The following is a 25,446-nucleotide window of genomic DNA, read 5'->3' as shown; positions in this document are numbered from 1 at the left end:
AAATAGAATCAGGAGAGACAATGTAAAAATTGTGGGACTAACTGAAAACCATGATCAAAAGAAGAGCCTAGACATCATCTTCCATGAAATTATCAAGGAAAACTGCCCTGAGATTCTAGAACCAGAAGGCAAAATAAATATTCAAGGAATCCGCAGAACACCGCATGAAAGAGATCCAAAAAGAGAAACTCCTAGGAGCATTGTGGCCAAATTCCAGAATTCCCAGGTGAAAGAGAAAATATTGCAAGCAGCTAGAAAGAAACAATTCAAGTATTGTGGAAATACAATCAGGATAGCACAAGATCTGGCACCCTCTACACTGAGAGATAGAAGGGAATGGAATAGGATATTCCAGAAGTCAAAGGAACTAGGACTGAAGCCAAGAATCACCTACCCAGCAAAACTGAGTATAATACTTCAGGACAAAAAATGGTCTTTCAATGAAATAGAAGACTTTCAAATTTTCCTGATGAAAAGACCAGAGCTGAACTGTTTACATTCCTACATGGAAAGACAATATTTATAACTCTTGAAACATTTCAGTATCTGGGCACTGGGTGAGAGTACACACACACACACATGCACACACGCACACATACATAGAGACAGAGTGCACAGAGTGAATTGAAGAGGATGGGATCATATATTAAAAAAAAAATGAAATCAAGCAGTGAGAGAGAAATATTGGGAAGAGAAAGGGAGAAGTTATATGGGGCAAATTATCTCTCATAAAAGAGGCAAGCAAAAGACTTATTAGTGGTGGGATAAAGAGGGGAGGCAAGAGAAAAACATGAGGTCTACTCTCATCACATTCCACTAAAGGAAAGAATATAATGCACACTCATTTTGATAGGAAAACCTATCTCATAATACAGAAGAGTGGGGGACAGGGGCACAAGCAGGGTGGGGGGGAGGATGGAGGGAAGGGCATGGGGAGGAGAATGCAATACGAGGTCGACACTCATGGGGAGGGAAAGGACCATAAGAAAATAGAAGTAAAGGGGGACAGGATAGGATGGAGGGAAATATAATTAGTCCTATACAACACAACTAGTATGGAAATCATTTGCAAAACTAAACAGATTTGGCCTATATTGAATTGCCTGTCTTTCAAGGGGAAGGGGTAGAGAGGGAGGGAGCTAAGGAGGTTAGAACTCAAAGTGTTAGGACCAAATGTAATGTTCTTACCACTGGGTAACAAGAAATACAGGTTAAGGGGTCAAGAAAGCTATCTGGTCCTACAGGACAAAAGAGAAGACGGAGACAAGGGCAGGGAGGGAGGATAGAGGAGACAGCAGATAGGTCACAGGGGCAATTAGAAAGCTCGGGTTTGGGGGGGGGAGGGGATAAAAGGGGAGAAAATTTGTAACCCAAAATTGTGTGAAAATAAATGTTAAAAATTAATAAAAAAAAAAAAAGAAAAGAAAACTTTCCCTCAATCTATATGTTCTTCAAACTCTGGCTATACTAACTTCATTTGGTGTAGGTCTATTTCTTAGAAAACAAATTACATAGAACATAAGGTTATTAAACATATAATATGACCATAACTTATTAAATATTAATTATTAAAAATGAAATAATTGATAAAGGGGCAGTCTTGAAATCAGCCCACATACTATCTCTGTTGCATACTATCTTTGAGCAAGTCACTTCATCCTTTAGTTTCCAGGGATATCACTCCAAGTCTCATCATATGGAAAATGAGGCTATTAATACTTTTTATTAGTTACCTCACAGGATTATGAATTCAGTAATAATATTCATCTCCTAAATACAGTACCATAGACATACACTGGCAATGTAACAATGAAAAAAAAGATACTTAGATGCGTTAATAGAAATCTTGTGAAATCTAATGGTAGTTGAATCGCCAGGGCGTTGTTCCTAATTTAGGGACATTTGTTTTTATTGAATAAAAGAGTAAAAAAGTAAAAAAAAAAGTTTGAATTATTATTTTTTAGAATAACTACTAAGGCAAAGCATGCATAGGGGGCTTTCTAAATTTTACTCTTTCAAAATTATTTCTAAAATTATGAAATAAGATTTAATATGACTAACATATCAACTCATTGCAGTTTCTTTACAAAAAAGCAATACAGTGTAGCTCCTACATTCAAGAATTGAGAGTCATTTCCTATTTAGTCATTAAATCTATTTTTGAGCTAATTTTTCTTTCATGAACATATATATGTTGATCTATTCATCAAGGGAGAGAAAACAGTATTAACACCAAGCTACGGTCCAATTTTATTTCTTGATTTATAGAACAAAAGTATCAATATTCATACTAAATGGTAATAGAGTGTATATTTGTAATGAAGGTTGAACAGAGCATGTGCAAAGTGGCTATTCCTAACTCTGGCTATGTATATTACTCAAAGTTAAAAGATTCTTGTGCTTTGAAATGAAAAAATAACTGTTCGTCAGCTGCTGGGTCAAAAGAGCCGATAACTAAGTGGATTTAAAAAAAAAAAACTCCCTCTTCTTTGTATCTCTTCCATTCTGGTACATAAGGCTTCCCACTAGGAGTGAGGGGAAAGGGCCACCTCACCCACATCTGTGGGTACATGACAAACTCACCCCGTGTCCTGCCTGGGCAAACCTGATCCTGGATTTGGTTGTCTCTTCTGAACTTGTTCTCCTCTGACCTTAAGTAAATATTGTCTATCCTGAGACATCTGTGTTCAACTTTGGAGGTCATTTTATGTGGATAAGAGATTAAAAAATTCTTTATCACAGTAGAAGAATGGACATAGTCCATTGGATGCAGAAAATATTCTTATTGTAGGATAGAGGGAAGAATGAGGGACTTTGAGGGTCCTTATTCCAATCATCCTCCTGAGCTTATTACAGTGAATTTATTCCAATCAACCTCAGGTATTTAATCCCTTTGGGAGGGGTGGGACTCCAAATCTATTTGGGGCTGATCAAAGATTATTTTCTCTGAACAATGCCTACTTGCCCTATCATGTGAATTTGAATCATGGGAATTTGTACTGAATTGTCCAATTGTAACTACAATTGAATTTGATATTGGGGGAAAAAATCAAAAGTATGATGTCTTTTTATTTTGGGGAGAGATTTTGTCTAGATCTCCATGTGATGACCCTATTGGTTAGAAGAGATCCACTGGAGAATTCTAAGTATCCTATGAGTTCAGAGACTTATAGGTAGGTTTTTGCTCAGACTTCCAAGGAAATTAGATTATATATTTCATCAGTGCTTGGAGAAATTTTGATTTGCTCTGTGTTCTGCCCTGCAGTAGGATATGTTAAAAAGAAGGCCAGGAGGTCAAATGCAAAATAGAAGCAGGGCTGGTGCCTATGCAAGGTAAGTTACTAAACTATATATGCCCTTTGACACAGAGATTGCACAATTGAGTTTATACCCTAAAGAGAGCAACAACAGCCAAAAGGGGAAGGGGAGGAAGGTCCATATGTACAAAAATATGGCAGCACTACCTGAGATGACAAAGTAGTCTAGAAACAAAGTATATGCCAATGACTAAGGCACAGCTCAACTAACTATGCTAATAGAATGTTATCATACTGTAAGAAATGATAAATATCTGAAGAACTAGGAAAAACATTAGTAGATCCAGTTAATAACCAAAAGAACAGTATGTAATGCAAAATGGTAACAAAAATATAAAGACAATAGTAAATTGTAACAAAATTCATGTGAAATATAACAATTTAGTACTCAATTATTAAAGTTAAACTTATCCTTCTTTTTAACAAGTGATCACACACACACACACACACACACACACACACACACACACACACCTCTAATCTCTGTTCCAGAGGAGGCTCAGGCTAGTGGATCTCTTAAGCTCAAGGGTTCTAAGCTGCAGGGGGCTAAGCCAATAAGGTGCCTATACTATGTGAACCTCCAGAACCAGGACTTCACCAGATTGCCAAGGAGAAACAAACTGGTCCAGGTTAGAAATGGAGCAGATCAAAGCTCCCATGCCCTCAGAGAGGGACAGCCTGTGAGGTGAGTAGTCCCTGTGTTTATAGACTATATGAAAAAGAGACTTGTCTTTTTTTAATGACAAATAGAAATATAAAATTCAAATAGTACATGCTCCCATTACAGCAGTTTTGCTTAACTACTTTGGGGGAATGTATGTATTGGGTCTGGATTAAAAAGTTTTTGAAAAGTCATCTGCAATATCAGAGCAAAATTTTGCATTAATGCTCATTACTAAAAGTCAAGGACAATAAATGCTCTCTAGAAATTATATGCTTTTAGACACTACATTTACATGGTTTAAATTAAAAGAAATGCTAACACACAAGCACACACACACGTACAAACACATCTTTGGACTACAGCCAGTAGGCGTTAGTCATGTGACCTAGAGCAGAGGTGTCAAACATGCCTCTCCCAACAATCCTGTGTGCCTCTGAAACCAGGTTAAAATGTAATTGGGAAATTGTTGCTGTTCAGTCATTTCAGTTATGTCTGACTCTTTGTTACTCCAGTAGGGAAAGATACTAGCAAAAACATTGGAGTGGTTTGCTCTTTTCTTCTCCAGCTAGAGAGATTGATATAGACATAGATGCAGATATAGATCTAGATATAGACAGATGTATATATGTATATGTATATATATAGATACATACGTATGTGTGTATATATAGATAATAGATAAGTTATATATTATATTATCCTTTCTTTATATTGCATTTCTATATAACATAATATATAATTATATACATTACATATAATAGAACACAATGTTAATATGAAGTTTTTTAAGTCAATATACTGCCCTCAGGGATCCTTATGTAAGGCATGGTGATTTCACAGGATCATTGTGAGGAAAGTACTTTATAAACCTTTTCATGCTTTATAAATGTGGGTAGGACTGCTTTATCGTTAATATAGTACGGGCTATGATTTAGGAGCTACCTAGAAGATCCACAAAAAGCAAAGACTCTAATAGTACTGCTTTCCAACCTAATGGAGATTCTAAAACTGTAATACTGGTATTTTGAGGTTGCCACAAAAGACCACTAGTCATCTCATCTCTAGAGACTCATGAATCAGGAATTAAAATTGCATTAATCCAACCATCCTAAAATAAACCATATATAGCTGCAATAAACTTTTACAACAGGTTTATTGCTACCATTAGGCCATAACACAGTAATAAAAAACACCTGTGGAAGAATCTTCTTCCCTAAGAACTTAAGAAGAAAAGTTGCAAGCTAAAGTTTCTGGAGGCAGGAAGATTTGTGCATGAGGTTTCCTCACAACACATTTTAATCTGGGTCTTGATGCAGTAGGTCCATTAAACCATTATCTAGAATGACTATCAAATGGCTCTCAGGTTTGGGTCATCCCAGAATCTAAGGACCTTTTAAAGATGAGTGAGAAAAACTTATTAATTTAACACATATTGGAAGTTTCAAGTAGCATTCACTTTCAAAATGTTAAAGTAATTTTAGATGACAGCAAACATTTACCTGGAATTGTTCCACAGTTAATCACGCTAATAGACTTACAAATTGCTTTACTATTAGCAATGATTGTGCCAAAATTAACACTTGACTCAATTTCCAAATGACAGGATGGAATCAGTCTAGAAAGAAGAAAAAAGTAGACCTTTACTAGTAAAAGTTATGTTCATTTCCTTGCAAGTCTACTAAATCAATGACAGCAATTTTAAATTATGAGATGGAATCACAAAATGATTAAATTAGGGTTTTGTTTTATCAAACATAAAAGTTCTACATGCAAATGTATATTGTTCCCTTCAAACCAGACACTTTAGAAGATTATAACTATATTATATATTCTTATGTACTACATATAAAAGACCATATATATATGGATATATGTAGTCAATAAAAATTTTAAAGTTTCACTTCAATAAGCGTTTAAGTATTTGTAAATGCTATGCTAAGAGGGCTCAAAGTCAATAATAAAAAGCAAAGTCTTTCCACAAGGTCCTTACATTCTTACATCATCTTTTAACATCTTATAACATATACTTTTTGATATCCTCAGTAGTGATGAATTTTCATCATTCAAAAGCAAATTTCACTGGCCAAAATTAACTTGATATTAAGTCTGATGAAGAATATAGGTTACCAAGGTGGTATCTGGATTATAAGTACTTAGCGCATATTGATTGAGTTAAATAAAAAAATGAGTATAATGATACATCTATTCATCATTTTTCCCCTTGGGGAGCTCGTTAATTGATTCCAAAGTCAATTCCAAAAGAAACATGCTGAAAAGATCCTTAGAAATGGTCACATCACTGAAATAAACATAAGGTTGCCCAAAATGACATTAGAAAATGCACTCCTTATTTGAATGTAGGTGTCCTGGTAGGTGTGGGTTTTTTTAATCATTCTTATCATACAGTCATCCTCAGAGCTCTGCGGGAGCTCCCTCCAACTGGCTCTTGAAATTTTCGGTGTGAGAAAAATGCTACAGATCACAGCTTTAGTGATTGCTTTATGTTTTGTCACTCTAGACTTTAAAAAAATGATGGTAAAAAGTGCTAACGATGTAGATTAAACTTAAAGGGTACTTTGTGTTTTCTGAGAATCAGTTGATAGACATTTACCAGCACCACCACGTTGCATATTACATAAAGAAAAATAAGAACAAATTAAGAAATATTATGAGACAACGAGGTGGTACAGTGGATAGAGTGCTGGGGCCTGGAGTCAGGAAGGGATGAGTTCAAATGCAGCTTCAGATACTCATCGATTGTGTGACATTGGGCAAGTCTGTTTGCCTCAGTTTCCTCAACTATAAAATGGAGATATTAATACCTACCTCTCAGGGTTGTTGTAAGGATCAAACGAAATAATAATTACGAAGTGCTTAGCACAGTACTGACACATAGTAAGTGCTACGTAAGTGTTGGCCATTATTGTTGTCTACAATCCATCAGTCAATCAATAAGCATCTTAACGTACCCACTATGTCCTCAGGCACTATGCATAAGCACTAGAAATACAAAAACAAAAGGGAAATCATTCTTGTCCCCTGGGAAATTAAATTTTATTGGAGGATATAAGAATCTATATTCATAAACACGCCTACAGAGGGAGACGCAAGGCCATGGGGAAGTAGGGAATAAATACTAGCTCTTGAGATTAGGAATGGTTGAATACACATGGAGTGCTTAAACTCAGTTTTCAAAGAAATCAGAATTCTAAGATTGTATTTATCTTTCATTTTCAAAGTGGATCATGACATTAGGGAAATGATGACATGACTTGCAGTTGACTTTGTTCTGAGTGAGGGAGAACTGTGCAGGTCACCAGCCTCACTTTCTCCTCCTGAGCCATCTGGATCCAGTGACCAGATATTCATCAGGATGACTGGAGAAGGCCCAGAATGCAATGGGAGACCCTGGGCTTTTTCGGCTAAAGATTTTTCAGGTACTCACTTAGAGTGGGGTAAGGACCATTCAGTGAATAGGCCTCTTTAAGAAGTGAGTCAAGGGATGACTCCTTTAAAAAGAAAATTAAGCTGGGAGGGGAAGACCCTCAGGGTGGCTGTTCCCAAGAAACACAGTTACCATTGACCACTCTAAGCCGGGAGGGCCCAAAATACAGCCATTAAGTGGAGCTTGGGCTGGGACCTCTTGTAGTCCAATCTATGAACCCAGTTCACTCTGAAGCTCAGGATTCTAAGAGACTGAGGCCAGGAGGACGTGCATCCCAGAAGGGAAACAAGACACTGCAAAATTATGGCTAAGAAAAATGGAGTGTCATCTATTGGGAACAAGAAGACCACCATTTGACTTGACCATAGTAGTCTACCAAGGGGAATATTATTGAATAAACATGGAAAGGTAGTTTAGGATTAGATTGTAAAGGGTTCTAGATGAAAAACAGATTGTTTCTATTTATTCCTAGTGGTAAAAAGGAGTTCTAGAGGTTATTGGGTGGAGGAAGAAAGGGGCAAGGTGACTATGGAGGGATAATGTAATCAGATCTCTGCTTGAGGAAATATCACATAGACAACAGTGTGTCTCCATAGAGACTGGAGTGGGCAAATTGGGGCAGAGAGATCAATGATGAAGGCACTGAGTGCAAAAGTCCAATAGAAATGTGATAAGGCCCAGAGCTAGGGTAGTAGCTGCATAGGAGGAGAGAAGGGTAAGGAGGTGATCCATCTCATGAAGGAAGAAACAAGACTTAGCAACATATGTGGGGTAAGAATGAGAGGTTGAGGATAACACAGAGGTTGTAGCCTTGGCGATATGGAACTAGTCTGGATACATAAATCTGGTAGTTATGTGTCATGAAATAATAATTAAACTCATAGAAGCTAATTAAGTCACTATATGAGAGTGGAGAGAGAAGAGAGCTCCAGACAAAGACATGTCCATAAACATATGCATTTATTTGCCTTTTTCCAAGGTGGGGCAGAGGTTAGATTGCAATGTGTAACTCTGTCTATTGTCCAGAATAAACCCCATTTTCACTGAATGCACATTCTTCTCCTTTGTTCCTAAAAACGAACATACTTGTAGTTTTGAAATGTGGATCATTTAAAGAGCAAAATCTTTCAGAGGATGTACAGTTATCCCTTCCCCATTGCAACATTCCCCTTTGTAGTTTCAATATATCAAAGGTCAGCATAAAAAATTAAATGAGAATTTGGGGGGAGTTTTGCAGAAGGTGCAGATGACACATGAAAGCCAACAAATAACTATGAAAAAATTTATAAACTCAGAATTACATAACTCAAACTTTGCTAAAGGGTACTGTGAACATCCCATTTTTAAAAAAGGAAAAAAATTCAGACTTCTTTGGTACAAAGAGTGGACCAAAAAATTTTAGAAAGATTTTCCAGATCAGGGTGGCACAGTGCCATGATGTGGAAGGGATAAATGTAGATTCATCTGTGTCCCTTAAGAGTAGAAAAGTCTTTATAGTTTGTCCATATATATGTAGCATCAATAGGTTAAAAGACCAAAAATATGAATGTTTATGAGAGAAGTGAAACCACATGTTAATCAAAAGGTTTACTTTTAACTATATTAAATTAATAAACTAAGGCTGTGTAATTAGCAGAATAGACTATTTGGCTCCATTCTTATTTCAGTTATTTGGTTTTAATGCAGTAGAATTAAAACTTTGGATAATTAACCAAACCAGTAATCCCAATCAATGTGGCATGTGAAAGAAATGAATCATGAAATATTGAAATCTAATTTATGTAAATGGAAAAATACAGGAAATTTTTTTAGTTAAGCTGACAAATATAAGATTGGGTATAATGGAAAAATTAACCAAATGTAAATTCTATGTAACTTTCTACCTTGTATGACTCCTCCCAAAAATTCTCCACAGAGAATTCTCCCAACACACAAAAGACCCTCCTCTAAGAAATATATGTACATCACTATAGTTCTTTTGGATCCAAAAGGAAGGCAACTAAATTCCATGATGCCATTTGAGCATCCAGGTTGTGTCTATATTTAATTCAACAGACATTTACTACATGCTTATTACTTGAAGATATTTTTTACTTTTACTTTGCTACCTGGCTAATACATCTCCTTTTCTGATCCAACAGTTCTCAGATAATACCTTTAATGCAGCTTCCTTTACACAAGTCATTACTGGCAACTCTGCCTATCTATGCCCATCATCATTCTATCCATTGCCTTTTGGGTCACCTACATTTTTTATTCCTCAGAGATGATGGCATTACATGATTTGGAGCCATACAGCAATACCAGGAGAATAATCAAATGCTCAAATGGATTTGTGATTTCATTCGTTCAGGAGTTCCTTCCAACAAGGCATTCAGGTCCGGACATTCCTATGTAACTCTTGGGCAGGTCTTCCCATAAGTTTACCACATGGTGTCCACCCAACGTGCTAGGGGCCTTTCTCTCTTTCTCATGATATTTCGAGGGTAAAAGCAGAGCACTGTGGATGTCCACCTGTCATTCTTCACCCTCATCTGCCCATCTTCTCTGACTATCATACATTGCCTTGATGGTATCTTCTACTCCTGGACCATTGCCAGTCCTCTTGACTTTTGCCTTGTCAATGACTCTGTAGGAAAGAGTGAGGCTGATGACTGTGCAGAACTCTGCCTCACTTAAATCTTATTCATGTGCAAGCAACAACATTCCCACCCTTCCCCCAAGATGTCGAGAACATAGGACAAACATCTACAATCTTTCTCCTGTTCTAAGTTCTTCATAAATTATATGTTATAGTCTGTAAACACCTACCATGTGTGTCTCCAATGCTCTCTGCACGAAGTTCATTTATAATTCACAGATACTCTTTGTGTCTGTGTGTAGGTAGAATATTAATATTCAAAAGATAAGCCTTGTTTCCATGGGAAACTTGAGGCAATTAAAGGAACTCTGCAATTCCCCAAAGAATCAGTTCATTCCCTTCCTGTTGTTCATCTATGAACCCTAATCGTTGTCCAATTGTAGAAGTCAACACACATATACACACTGAGAAAATATTGGCATTAATAAGAGAGCATTTTGTCAGGGAGAAACCTACGATCATTAAAAATTGTCACATCTCCCATTTTAATCTTCCCCTAAGCCTTCCGAAACAGCAATCCTTCATAATAAAAAAAAAATTAAAGAAGAAAAGAGGAAGGAAAAGAAAAAGGGAAAATAATAAACAAAGTACTATATATTTTATTTCAAAAGCAATTTAGCCTGCTGTTTTCCTCCTGTTCAATTCTAGAATTAGTTCATTGTCTATCTGCACTGCCAATTCATGATATTTGAACTAATTCAATGAGCTATCCTTCTCACTTCACGGATAATAGAATTTTCACCCTGTTGTTGTTGGGGTGTTGGTGATGGGGTGGTTGTTTCCTGTGAGGACTGTTACATTGAATTAAAATGGCCAAGAATCTAATTAAGGATGTCTTGTAGTATTCTAAAGCTGAAAGGAATCAACACAAGGTTATTAGTCAAGTCCCCAAGGACTTTGCCATTTGTCCCTTTTTCCCTTTTCCATTCAAACTCTGCCTAAGATACCTCTACGACAATGGCAAACACCATTAGTGAGTATGGTGAATTATGCCTCAACTGATCGTAGAGGACTGCTGAACAAAGTTATCTCTATGTTAACATCTACCAAGTAATCTCATGTGAACTTAACATACAGTATAAGGAAATGCTTTCAGAGAACTTTAAGGATCCTTTTCTACTTTCTCAGTTAAATATTTCTGTATCTCTTTTAAAGGCATAACCACCCTTCCAGTTATTCTGGTTTATGACCCTTAAGTGTCATCCCTGGCTACTTACTCTCCATCAACATTTCCCAATCAGTTGCCAAATCTTGTCAGTTCTATCTCAAAATATCTCTTATATCCATTTCCTTCTCTCCACTTATATGACTATTACCCTAATTCAGGACCTCATGCACTATTACAATTGGCCTCTCTTCCTCAAGTCTCTGTCTCTTCCAGTCTATCCACATAACTGCCAACGTGAATTCCTAATAAACAAATCTGGTGGCATCCCTCCCCTAATCAATGCTTTCCTATTATATTACAGTACTCCCTATTACAGAATCACAGAAATTTGGGAATTGGGACTTCAGCAGCCACCCAGTCCAACTCATATCCAAAACAAAACATGTTCAGTAACTGATCATCCAAGCCTTTGACTAAAGACCTCCACAAAGGGGAAACCTAGCACCTCTTGAGGAAGCCCATTCCAATTTTTAACAGCTCTGATTGTTAGAAAGTTTTACTTTTCAGTATCAAGGCTAAATTTGCCTCTGTGACTTACTCATTCATTTCTTGAGTTCTGCTCACTTGAATTTGATAGAACAATCTGAATCCTTCTTCCGCACTTCAAACATATGAACATATCTACTATGCTTCCTCTTATTTTTCTCTGAGTGAAACAACCTCAGTTGTTTCAACTGATTTTCATATGGAATGAGCTCAAGACCACCATTACCTCTAGGATCAAATACTTTTTTCTCTGTTTGGCCCTGAAAACCCTTCATGAAATGACTCCAACTTATTTTTCTAGACTTCCATTTATTCACTAAAATGTAAGCTCCTTGCAATTAGAGACAGTTTGATTCTTTTGCTTGTGTCTGTAGCACCTAATCCAATGAACGCACATAATAGGCACTTGTTAAACATTTCCTGATTGATTACTCTTTTCATACTATCTATGGTCCAGCCAACCCTTATAATATTCTTCACTCCCAGCAGTCTATCTCCATCTCCATACTTTTGCATAGGCTATAACAAATGATTTTTTTATTTATCATGTATATTTTACATATATTAATGTGTTCACATTATCTTCCATGATAGATTTCCATGATAGCTCCCTCAGAGCAAATTATTTCATGTTGTCTTTGTATACTGTGTCTGGTATATAGTTGGCATTTAATGCTTACTCGTTGCAGTATGTTGATTATAATCATTCAAACACGCAGTAGAATTCTTTAGTGAAGTTCCACTTACAAACGTCTCAACAGTGATCTGTTTTAGCTAGCTCTCTGTCCAAGTTTTTTGTAAACCATAGGATTCACTACTTCACCAAGTGATGTTATTCATAATTCTCCATCATAACATTTGGCAAATAAAATTATTCCAAAACAGAATTGCTACTGACCACTCTCTTTTCCTTTATCCATTTTAGATTTTTTTAGTGAAAATACCTTGTATGAATAAGTGATATTAGAACTGTACTCAGTACCCTCTCCTCTTGATCTTTTCTTTCAATTTAATGCTATATTTTGCCCTTTGTTCTGTCAGTAGTTTGACTGTATACTGACAGCTAATTTAGAAGCTATTTCCATGCAAATAACCAATTACTTGTGGCTTAAGATGTAGTCAATATTTTGTAGTATATTATTGTTCAGTGCTTGCCACATCCATGATTTCCAGTTCTTCTTTTAAAAGTATTTGTGATATACAAGCTTAAGCTTTCCAAGTGACAGTATATAAACCTTTGTTGTCTTTTCATGTCTTAATCTTGAACCATATTTCCCAAAGTACTTTTCACTATCTTCACTTGTGCACATCTTAACATTGTCTACCAAGAATCAATGTATATGCTGACATAGTTTAGAGAAGCATGTCAAGTTCTTTGTAGCATTTCCCCACTTGCCTATCATCTGCAATCAGAGCAGATTGGCAATTATCTTAGGGGCATTTTTTTTGTTCCATATACTGTAAGATAACCAAGGTTCCAATGAAATTACTTTTCTTGCTGCGTTTAGGCATAAGATTGTAGGATGATAGATCTAGAGCTGTAAAGTACTTTAGGGGTCATCTATTCCAACTCCCTCATTTCACAGGAAACATCAGCTTATGGAGCCTAAATGACTTGACCCAGGTCACACAGAGAATGACAGAGTTGTAATTAGTCTGTGAGTCCGCACTTTTCTGTTCCACAAAGATCGAACCAACTCAGTCGATTTTTCTTTCCCCCCTAAGGAGAACCTATGAACCATCCTGTCATTTATTTTCAACTTCCTTGTCTCTGGTTTCATTCAAGAATGAATGTAAATGTTATTAAGATTCAGTTCCTCCAGTAATATATCACTTTGTTGACCAATGGTAAGAATGTCATCCTTAGAGTATGAAACTAGTGTACATAGAGGGTCTAAAAACTGATTCTCAGAAGCTCCAATCACTTTTTTCCACTCCACTAATCTTACTGCAGAAGCATGAATGACCAAGGGCCGTTTCCATTTTATCCTGTTCCCTGAGTTGGAATAACCACAGCCAAAGGATTAATCTCCTAATGGACAACCCATGGGGTGGTCGCTGGAACTTGCCAGAGCTTAGACTCTAATGGCATAGTCTTCAAGAACCAAAAGTATATGTCATGATGAGGCATTGGAAAGCTATTTTCAAGAAAGAAGGTGAGAAGATTGCTCCAATAAGCATGACAGCCTAGCTTCAAGAGTAAATTTAAGATTAAAGAGAAAATCTAATTTTCTTATTTAAAAATGAAAGTGTAACTACCTAGACAAATATCTAATACTTGATGTTGACAATGGTTCCAAGACAGTCACTCAGTTCTCCACCATACTTAGATACCCACGCATTTCATGTAGCCTCAGAATAACAGCATTTTCTCTTCTAAAATTCAATATACCTTCTCCATTATTTACAAAAGAGTTAAGTGGATCCATTATGCTGTTTTTCAAATTAAATAAAATATTAGCTGGACTACAAAGATATACTCTAAATAATAGATTATTTTTTAATGAGTGTTCCATGGAGCAAGATAAAAGAGTGTCTTTTTGATTGAAACAATATAGTAACAATAAAATGCCATTTTTTCAAAATATAGGCAAAAATTCTAGCATATCAATCATAAAGAGCATCAAAATATTCTAAAAGTGTGTCCTTTTAGTTAATCTATGGTGAAAATGAAGTTAAAATGTGTTTTACAATTTTAAAGAATGTAAAATATGTTACTTAGAAACTGCATTTTTTTCTTTGGAAAATTATGAAAATATTGGCATTAAAATATGTAGATGACATACCCAATCAGTGGAATTACTATTTTTCTTTTTCCTACTAAAATATTTATTTTGTCAAAACTGTTTTCTTCTTTAACAGGCTGATAAGTCACAGTGGCTGTCACATGAAGTCCAGTAGCAATTGCTATTTCCTTAGTGTTCATGTCCAACTTGAACTGCAGTTAAAAAAAAGATCATTCAAATTATAACTAAATTATAACAAATCATAACTAAATTCCTTACTAAAAGAATTTACAAAGAAATTCTATCAAATTGTTGCTCAATCTTAAAGGAAAATTTGGTATTCCATATTCTTTAAATGGTTTCTATTGTTTAAGTTAGTCTCTATGATACCAATAGGTAGCAGTGTGGAATATAGTGGGCCAAGGAGTATATCTGCCACTCTAACCTAATCTTTCTAGCAGCAAGAGTAGACAAATCCCCTCAGTCCACCATGTCTCTGCCCTCCATTCCCATGCAACCTTGCTTTTTTTTTCACATTGAGCATGGAATAGTACTTGGTCATAGGCACCTGCAGCTTGCCTGTGATTCACTTTTAGTCGAGAGGCAAAAAAGGAAAGATGAAGATTTAGTTTGAAGCTCTGAATTTTTGAAAGTCTATACAAATATAAGAATTATTAATAAAAAAAATCCCTTCAAGACCCAAGAGTGACCCTCTAACCTCAATTCTGGTTATATTAAAGAACCACTGGTTTTCCTATTAATCTCCCCTATACTCCACCAATGGACAACCATGAATTGCACAACTTTCTGGCTAAACCAGAGAATTTATGTGAAAAAAGAACAATCAGTATAAAAAACAAACTTTACCATAAGGAAAAAGCAGGTACCAGATAACAAACAGTAATGGGGGGGGGTGGCTGAGGAAGGGTACAGAGATTTGGAAAAAGGAAACTTTTCCAGAGCTTTATCCAGACTCATGGTGAACCAGTTCAAATCAACACTGTCTTCTTCTCTTGAGTTCCTCCTTAGCCCCTTCAACATAGAGCCAATTGTTCTTTTCCAGACCTCAATCTTGGGTCACTTCCATCACCTACCACCAAAAATTACACAGCTGTTCTGAGTTCACTACAAAATAATATCACATAACCTCAACTGGACCCTCCCTGCTGCTAGACAATCCTTCTACACCTTCGTAATCAACTCAATGTCCCACTCACCACAGGGGCTGTTTCAATTATTTTCATGTCTCTTCAAATCTCCCATGGCTATACCTCCCTGCTCCACTACATCAGCTAAGAATCTTATTTCATATTTTACTGAAAAAAAATATCATTCAGATGCCTTCTGCTCCTATATCCTCCTTGACCTATGTCTCACACAAAGAACTGCCCTTTCTCCCTGACAAGGCAAACCCCTCTACCTGCACAAATGATCCCACTTCATCATGTCTCCTCCAGCAGATTACCACCCCCCTGATCCCCACTCTCTCAACTTCAAATTCTCCCCATTAACTGGCTACTTCTCGAGTGCTTATAAATATGTTAATGTTTTTCTCATCCTAAAAATCTTCACTTGCTCTCTGCATCCTCACTCTCATTCCACCTTCTCTGGTTTTTGTGATTGAACTCCTTGTGCGAAGTCCATCTAAGATAAACACCTCCACTTCCTCTCCTCTTCCTCTCTTCTTAACTCTATAATCAGGCTTGCAAACTTATCATTCAACCTAAACTGCTCTCTCCAAAGTTACCAGTGATCTCTTAATTTTGATAAATCCAATGGCCTTTTCCCAATTCTCATCCTTCCTGACCTCTCTGCAGTCTTTGATATTTTTGATCCTTCTCTTCTCCTTGACACTCTTTTGTCTCTAGATTTTTTAAGACATTACTCTCTCCTGGTCTTCCTCCTATTTGTCTATTCTGTCCTCCTCAGTCTCCTTTGCTGGATCTTCTCCAGGATATGCCAACTAACTATGGATGTCCCACAGATCTCTGTCTCAGACCTGCTTCTCTCTATATACTATCTCAGTCAGTGATCTCATTAGCTCCTATAGATTCAATTACCATCTCTATGGTGATGATTTTCAAATCTACTTATTCAGTCCTAACCATTCTGCTGATTGCCATTCTCCCATCCCTTACTGCCTGTCAGACATCTCAAACTAAATTCAAACTTAAACTCAACAGCTCTAAAATTAAACTTAGTATCTTTTGTTCCATATGCTCCCCCTTTCCAAACTCACCCATTGCTGTCAAGGGTATCACCATCCTCCCAGTCCCCCAGGCTCACAATTCAAGCATCATCCTTTACTTCTCACTCTCTGTCATTCTCCGTATCTAATCTGTTGTCAAGTCCTATTGGTTCTACCTTCATAATATCTCTACTGCTCATTATTTTTGGTGTGTAAGACATAAATTCTGCTCTCATAATTCTCATTTCTCTTTTTAAACCACTCAGAAATGGCTTGTTGTGATTCCCAGTTCTCCTCAAATTTCCCAGGGTCCTCTGTCTTATCAAGCATTGGATCATTTTCCTTCATTTTTTAGTATTTATTCATAGATATATGAATTAATTTATTATATATAGAAGTCACATTCCCTTCTGTTGATACTGCTTTCCAGGTGGATGTATTTATTTATGTTTAAGGTCTTTGACATTTTTTCTTCCTAAAATCATTGGTACTTTCAGTCTTTCCTCCCTCTCTTATTTTCCTTATAACTTACTTCCTGACTCCCTCCCCTCTGACTGTGGTTTCCAAGATGCTCTATCTCAAAGAATGTCAGTGTCCTCCTAAATTGGGAAATCCATGTTTTACTAGCCTAGATCTCTACCCCAAATGACTGTTATGGGCTTAGAGGGCACTGGGCTCTTCCCTCAGACTTGGTCAAGTCCTATATAGCACCTTACACATATAGTGTTCTGTCCTGGTGACCTATATGACTCCCTCTGTTCTTTAGCTCTCTGACTGAGCACTAGCAGTTCAGAGCTTTGAAGTATTAGGGCTTCCAAGTTGTGATTTTAAAGTACTGGGGTTTGAAGATGGTTCAACCATCTTGAAGCCTTTTGCTCCTGAAGGACTATGGCCAAGTTGACTACAAGGCCCAAGAAAACTTCCACAGCCTAAAGCTGGGATCTTTACGTCACTGAGAAGAGAAAGGGAGGGCAGGTCAAGGGATGGGTTTTGATGTAAGCCTGGGTTCTGTCCTTGGATCAGCTAGTGAAACCTCACTGCCAGTAGTGTGAGATGAAATGGAGAAATGCTAAATGACCTTAGGGTCAGTGAACATCCATGGCTATCTCTGGAATCTCCCTCACCCCTCTCCAAGAGAGTTTGATTCTTGTTTAAAGGAGAGCAAGATATTTGGACCATAAAACAGAGCTATTCTGCCTTCCTCAGATAGAGGATATTGGAAAATAATTACACCTGCCCCCCTAAATATTTCTACTTTAGGGGAAATTCTTTTTGTTAAAGGAACTTTTCTGGGACACCATTCCTCGAAGAAAGAATGCCCTAGAAACTTTGACTCTCCTCTCATCAAATATTTATTATGCAAAGATCTTTACAACTACTGAATAGCAAAAAAACCAAAAAAACAAAAAAAACATACATTTATCCAAGTAATTAAATGAAATTGGGGTGCTAGTTACTGGTTCCCCAAAATGGATAGAACACAACTAGGGAGGGGAAGAAGTGTCTGGCTTGAGTTAATAGCAGAAGAAAAGAGACTTAAACTCCTCAATACACCTGAGAACCCTCAGAGGGGAAGATTTAACAGGTCTGGCCCTAGGAATGGAGCCAAGCATACAATACACCTTGAGCAATACACTTCACAGAATTAAAGAATTTGGAATTTGAAGAACCTCAGCATTCATTTAATTCAATTCAAAGGCAAAAAGAATCCCTAAAATAACATAGAAAAAAAGCACTTATCCAACCTCTGCTTCAAGACCTCAAAAAAGGGGAAATCTACCCTCCCCTGAGGCGGGCCATTCCATTTTTGGATAGTTCTAATTGCTACAAGGTTTTCCCTGACATTGAGCCTCAATTTTCCTCTTTTCAACTTACATGCACTGGTTCTCATTTTGCCCTTTAAAACTAAATAGAACAAGTCATCCCTCCTCCATTTAACAATCCTTCAAATACTTGGACCCTGCTATCATGTTCTCTCTGAGTCTTTTTCTTATCCAGGCTAAATACTCTGTTCCTTCAAGCTGTCACTAAATGACATAGACTCAAGGACCATCACTATCCTGGTAGCCTTCCTCTAGATACTCTGAGCTGTATCAATTTTCTTTTCCAACTGAGACTCTCAAAATTAAACATAATACTCACACACTTGGTCTGAGGAGGGCAGAGTACACAATGATTATCACTGCCTTGTTCCTGGAAGCTATGCTTGTCTTAATGAGGCCCAAAATTACATTAGTTTTTTATGGTGACACATCACAGTATAAAATCATGTTGAACATACAGTCCCCCTCATCTCCCAGGTCTTTTATCAACCTTCTATCTAATCATGTCTACTCAATCAATAAACATTTATTAAGTGCCCACTATGTTCTAGGCACTGTGCTAAGCATCTACTCCATACTATGGATTTTCTTAGCCTAAGTGTAAAATGTTTCATTTATCCCTACTGAATTTCATCTAATTAGATTCAGCCCAATGCTCCTACAGAGGTTCCCAAAGTGGGTGATATTGCCCCCTGAGGGGCATTGGAATGATAGGGGGCAGTAGCCTTGGGTGCAATGGGGGGGGTGTTGAATAAAAATAAAGGGGCAATGGAAGCGTAGGGAAAGAGAATAAGATTTTGAAAAATCATTCGTATGTTTCATCTGTTGTGTAACAAGGTTAAAGACAAAGTGGTTACATTATTTTTCAAACGAACACACAGAAGAAAGTTATAACTGATCATAGTGGTCAAGTCCACCAATAGGTCTTAACAAGCAAGTGTTGTGGAACACTAATACATTGTTGGTGGAGCTGTAAGCTGATCCAACCATTCTGGAGAACAATTTGGAACTATGCCCAAAGGGCTACAAAAATATGCATACCCTTTGACCCAGCAATATCACTTCTAGGTCTGTATCCCAAAGAGATTATAAAAACAGGAAAAGGACCCACATGTACAAAATATATATAGCAGCTCTTTTTTGTGGTGGCCAAGAATTAGAAATTGAGGGGATGTCCATCAGTTGGGGAATGGCTGAACAAACTGGGATATGCGAACATAACGGAATACTGTTGTTCTATAAGAAATGACAAGCAGGCAGACTTCAGAAAAACCTGGAAAGACTTACATGAACTGATGCTGAGGAAAGTGAACCAGAGGAACATTTTACACAGTTACAGCAACATTGTGCAATGACTAACTTTGATAGACTCATCTCTGAGAATCAATGCAAGAAGCTAACAATTTCCAATAACTCACAATGGAAAATAGTATCCTCATCCAGAAAAAGAACTATAGAGTTCTTTTTCTGTACGCCAATCAAAACGTTTGCTCAGTCTCTCTCTTTTTTTGTTTCTTCTTTCTCATGGTTTTTTCCACTGTTCTAATTCCTCTAAACACGACTGATGTAAAAATATGTTTAATATGAAGGTATATATAAAGCTTGTATCAGTGTACATGCCATCTTGGGGTGGGGGAAGGAAAAGAATGGGGAGAAAATTTGGAACTCAAAATCTTATGGAAGTGAATGGTGAAATAAAAAAGTTAATTAATTAATTTAAACTTTAAAAATATAAACAATCAAGTGTTGGCAGGTTAGAGTGTTGTGCATTGTCAGAAGGTCCAGTATGCATTGGCACAAATATGTGTGTGTGATGATTTGTTTATAATATGATACTATAGGGTTACATAACACAATATTGTATCATCAAAATTTCAATGCAGGACAAAACTACAAATATACAATTAAATTATTAAATTTAAGATGCATTGTTTTTTAAAAATATATTTTATATTTTTTGAAATGATGCAAATTTCAAAAAAACATTAAAAGGTTAAAGAAAGTAGATTTCTGAGGGGGGGCATTGAGTAATTTTTTTTGATAAGGGGGCTGCAGGCCAAATAAGTTGGGAACCTATGCTCTAATATGTCAAGATCTTTTTGGATCCTCACTGGCATTCAGTGGGTTAACGATTCTTCCCTGTTTTTGTATCATTTGTCAATTTAATGTGCACACCGTCTATATCTTCCTTTGAATCATTCATAAAAAATGTTAAACAGCATTAGGGCAAGTGCCCATTCCTAGGGTACTCCAATAGAGACCTGAGAAGTTGGCAGTGAGCCATTAACAACAAACTAGTCTTTGAATCTGGCCATTCAATTGGTTCCAACTCTATCTACTCATGTTATCAACTAGTCTACATCTACCTTTTTCCACAAAAACATTTTGTAATATACTTTACAAATGTTCTGCCAGATTCTATATCTATATCTATAGTACCAATTTAATGACTAAAAAAGAAAAAAGAAAAGGAAATAAGATTAGCCTGGAATGATCTGTCCACATTGAGGTCATGCGGGCTCTTTGTAATCACACCTTTCTTTGTTAGAGAAGATCTCTCTAATGATTCATTCCAAAACTGTTCTAGAAATTAAAGTCAAGATTTCATTTGCAGGCCTATGGTTTAGAGAATGCCTCTCTTTCCCAGGACATTTGATTATCCATGCTCCTGTGATACCTCTCCCATTTTCCATGATCTTTTAAATATTATCTACATTGCCTTATCAATGGCATCTTCCTGTTCTTTCAGTTCCAAAGAGGTACTTCATCTGTGATAGATGGCTTGAATTTCTCAAAGATACCTAAGGTTCTCTCTTATGTTCTCCTTGCTTACCTTTGGTATCATCAACTCCATGTTAGTCATTTTTAGTCATTTCCATTGTAAATGTCATTCTCCTTGGTAGAAAAAAATGGAAATGAAATAAGAATGGACCAGCTGTCTTCACTCTGTTATCAGGAATCATTGTTACATTTGCCAAAGCAGCAGCTTCATCCCTTATTGTAAACTCCTATATTCCATAAGATGGCTTTGGAAAAGTTCCTTTATGTCTAACATAACTAGCTTCCCTTGCCAACCTCAGCTCACAAATATGGAAAAGGGCACTGAAGAGGAATTTCTATAAGCTAAGGAAAGTCTCTAGCGGCAACCCTGTGCAAGTTTCTGGGGAAAGTAACTTCAAACAGCCTTGTTTCCTCTCCCTCAAGACCAGGTTACCATGAGAGAGAAGCGTATATGTGAACATAGGATTAGGAGGAAGATGCTTTGGAAGGAATTTGACAGGAAGTCAAAAGTTCTGGAGTCATCAAAGTGATGGAAAATCAAGGTGCTAATGCAAACGAGCCATTGGGGCAGCCACAATTCAAGCCACCTGTGTTCATTTCATGTAGCCAGAATGTGTAAGTAGGAAGCAAGATGCGAGTCTAATGGTGCTGAACTCTGCTCTCCCACCCCCCAGGACTCATACAAATGGTGAAATTGTGCTTCATTGTTTTAATCTTCACTTTCTCTCACAAGTTTTTCTGCCTGTTGAGGTTATATTTATTATCTGTTTAGTTTTTAATTTGCAGGACGGAAAAAAACGTTTGGTCTTAACAGCTCTGTCTTACAGTACTTCATTATCTATGAATGGGGAGTTGGAATGGGAGAGGGGAAGAAGGGGTCATAGGCAGCTAGCAAAATATGAGAGAGCAATGAAGAGAGAAAGTAAATTTTCTTTCTACTTTGCCAGCATTTGATACTGGCTAAAACTTCTTTAACTAAAAGAATTTATGGGTCAGTATATTTTATAAATTTCCCAAAACAAAACAAAAGCTGAATATGAGGTTTTCCCTTGACAAAAGTCTGATTCATGAATAAGCAGACTTAAAAGACAGAAAAGACCTTGGTGATGGGATTTCCTCAGAGGGAGAATCCTCAGGCAAGTTCCCCCCCACCTTGATTTTTCTCTGAAGATCTGGTCTCTTCCTTAATGAGAGGGTATGGAGACATTGATTGAGGGAAAGCCAATCCTCAATCCTCTTAAGGGCTAGCTAAAGAAAAGAGCTAGAAAAGAATAACTCTGCCCCCATGAAAATGATTCCCATCAAAGACAGGATTAGCTAGTTTGCTAATTTGCCTGTTTAACTTAACACACACACACACACACACACACACACACACACACAGCCACAAATTAATGAATCAAAAAGAATTTTATTAAGCGCTCATTTTGTTCCAAACACTATGCCAAACCTAGCAATACAAACATAAAAATGAAAAGGAGATGAAGACATAGTCCTTGATCTGAAGGGTGGACAGAAGGGTGAGGGTACATGTGTGATAGCAGGCAGATAGAAAGACAGCCTAGATGGACAGCTGGATGATATGTGAAGGAGAATGTGGTATATATAGGCAGCCTATAGATATAGTGGCCAAAAAGATACAGGGATATAGTGTACTTCACACCTGGAAGATGTGTCACATGCATTTGAATCACCACATGTTGATGATCAGTCATACTCTAGTATAAAGACAAGAGGGAGCATACCTACCCGAACCAGTACTGTAACCTTACTGAACGTTCTTTGTATTCTATGGCTAAGTGTATGTAAGGTGGATTTTATTATTCTTTTTTACATAACAGTTCCCAGACTCACAGATACTAGTTTCCAGAATCCATGGCCATAATAATTTACTAGTTCCCAGATTCATGGCTTGTAAAATCTTCACCATGCTTGCACAGTGTGAAGTAAGGATAAGTAATATCAACATTTAAGTTAAATTATAAACAGCTCAGAGTGCAAGCACTATGCTAAGTCACCATGACACTGCTGAAGTTGATGTAAACTTGTGAGGTTATTGCTGGCAGATTGCCTTCTTTATCTGTTATCCTATAAATCAAGTGGTCAGTAAGGGGATAATAGGAATACACAAGGGAAATGTGCATGTGTGCATGCCTTGACCAGTCCCCCTCAAGGCTTAGGTGGAGAATGCATAAGCAAGAATGCTGTGTGCTTCTCGATTAGCCACCATCGAGACCTAGGGAATCCTGTAGGAATTGGAACTCCCATTCTTGCCCTTCCTTATGAGAAGAGTAATTAGGAGATGGTATAGGAGTTGTGCTCCTTTATCAGCAACCCCTTTGAGAAGACTAGAATAAAGTAATTAATTAACCCCTTATCATGTCTCCGATGCTGTCCTTCTGGCTGCCCAGATCAAGAGTGAACCTGCTAGAAAAGCTCCCGCTCCCACTCTAGTCTCTCCTGTGTTATCTCCCACCCTACAACTGGCATAGTTGGTGTTATCTGTGTAAAACTAAGTAAACCTTCCTTTGTTACCTGCTCAATGGTCTGTAAGTGTCTCATTCCAGTCTCAAACTTGAACTATGGAACTAGCCAAAGTTAGTCCTGATCATTCTGACATAAGAAGGCAAAATTTTATCAAAATGATAACATAACTCACACTGTAGCAGAACTGAGGAAGGGTAATACATATGCAGAGGACAGAGTGATTAGTCAGGTACCCAGACATGACACCATGACACCTTATGGTAAAGGTCCTTCTGGTGGTATATGGAGAGCCCAGTGAATGGAATATACAAAGGGGACTAACTAACAAGAAGGAATTATCTCAGTGTATATTAAAAGAGGTTGAAAAGGACCTCCCCAGGAGTAAATAGTTATTCCCTCCTTGAATTTCTGATAGAGAAGTTGCTGACATACATCCTGGCTTTAGGGATTACAGATTTCAGAGTACAAAGAAAGGATAGATAGGATGCCAAAGATTAAAATTAACTCAACAGGAGAACTCAACTCAGGAGGAAGGGAAGACTCTCAAGAATAAAATCATGAATATATAAAAGGAGAAAATACCAATGAGCATGAAAAATAAGAACTGCTTGAAAAGAGTAATGTATATGCACAGGGACCTCAGCAGCCAACTTTGATTTTAAAGATAGATAACTAGATAGATATGTATACATATACATATATACGTGTGTGTCTGTATATATATGTGTGTGTGTGTGTGTGTGTGTGTGTGTGTGTGTGTGTGTGTGTGTACATATATACATATAGGAAGATATATCCTTGCAAGGGCAAGTAAAAGAGGATATATGTAATAGTGGCATCATCCTGTAAAAACAGTATCAGGTGTGCAAGCACACTGTAACAGCAAGCAAAGTGGAATTTTTTTTGTTTTCTTTTTGGAGTTCAGTTTCCCAGGCTCAGGCTAAATTATGAGCATCTGAAGGCTCACTCTCCTTTGAACCCTTACAGTTCACAGCTGTACTGAGTCATGTAGATTTCATGCCTACTGACTCTGAGCCAATCAGGAGCTGAGACTTTGTTACATATACTCTGAAGTGAGGTTTTGCTTTGGGGCTACTGTTTGGAAGAAGGCTCATGTGCCAGATGAGACTCAGGGTAGCCATTAAGGAGCCCCATGGCTTTGAAAACCCAGAAGTTGGCGTTTCTCTCTCTGATAACTATGTATGTATGTAATGGTTGGACAGTTGGATCTCTGTGGATCTCTGATGTATGTATTGCTTATGGTCAGACAGTTAGAAGCCCTATCTGTTGGTCTTTATTTCTCTGCTTGTATTTGCTCTGTTGGTGAATGTAATTAAAGTAGATTGTTGACCCCTCAAAGTTACTTTCCTTTCAGAAAGGAAGATCTAAGGACCTGTGCTAGCAGGCCATCCTGGATATGTCAGGGTGTTTGCTGCTATACACCCCCAGCTACCCTATTGTCCAACTGGTCCATCTTACATCTACCTGCTGTGCTACCCTTCATTTCCCTAACTGGACCAACACCTTCCATTAAAGACCTACACTGATGAAACCTAGACCTCCAAAATTCATGTCCTAAGTCTCTGGGAACTGGATATTAGGCCTGCTATAGGTGAGTCTGATAATTTAGACTCAAAAACTGGACATAATGAAGCACTCACATATAATCTAACAATTATTAAAAGGAGGGTTATTTAGTCATAGAATAGCTAAGTGGGAG

At 37.3% G+C, this 25,446-nt stretch overlaps 1 protein-coding gene across 4 annotated transcripts in view; it reads right to left on the bottom strand.

Moving 5' to 3' along the window:
- CFAP47 (cilia and flagella associated protein 47) overlaps positions 1–25,446 on the bottom strand; it is a 917,896-nt gene that overhangs the window by 869,011 nt on the left and 23,439 nt on the right. For all 4 annotated transcript variants that reach the window (XM_072615195.1, XM_072615192.1, XM_072615194.1 and 1 more), the window contains exons 2-3: positions 14,508–14,659; positions 5,481–5,596 (exon numbers count right to left, since the gene is read on the bottom strand). In XM_072615195.1, the coding sequence (XP_072471296.1) occupies positions 5,481–5,596; positions 14,508–14,659 (268 nt within the window). The remainder of the gene's footprint in view (positions 1–5,480; positions 5,597–14,507; positions 14,660–25,446) is intronic.

The sequence above is a fragment of the Notamacropus eugenii genome, chromosome 5, assembly GCF_028372415.1.
Source record: "Notamacropus eugenii isolate mMacEug1 chromosome 5, mMacEug1.pri_v2, whole genome shotgun sequence".
NCBI classification, from domain to species: domain Eukaryota; kingdom Metazoa; phylum Chordata; class Mammalia; order Diprotodontia; family Macropodidae; genus Notamacropus; species Notamacropus eugenii.
This window is presented reverse-complemented; position numbering and strand designations above follow the sequence as displayed.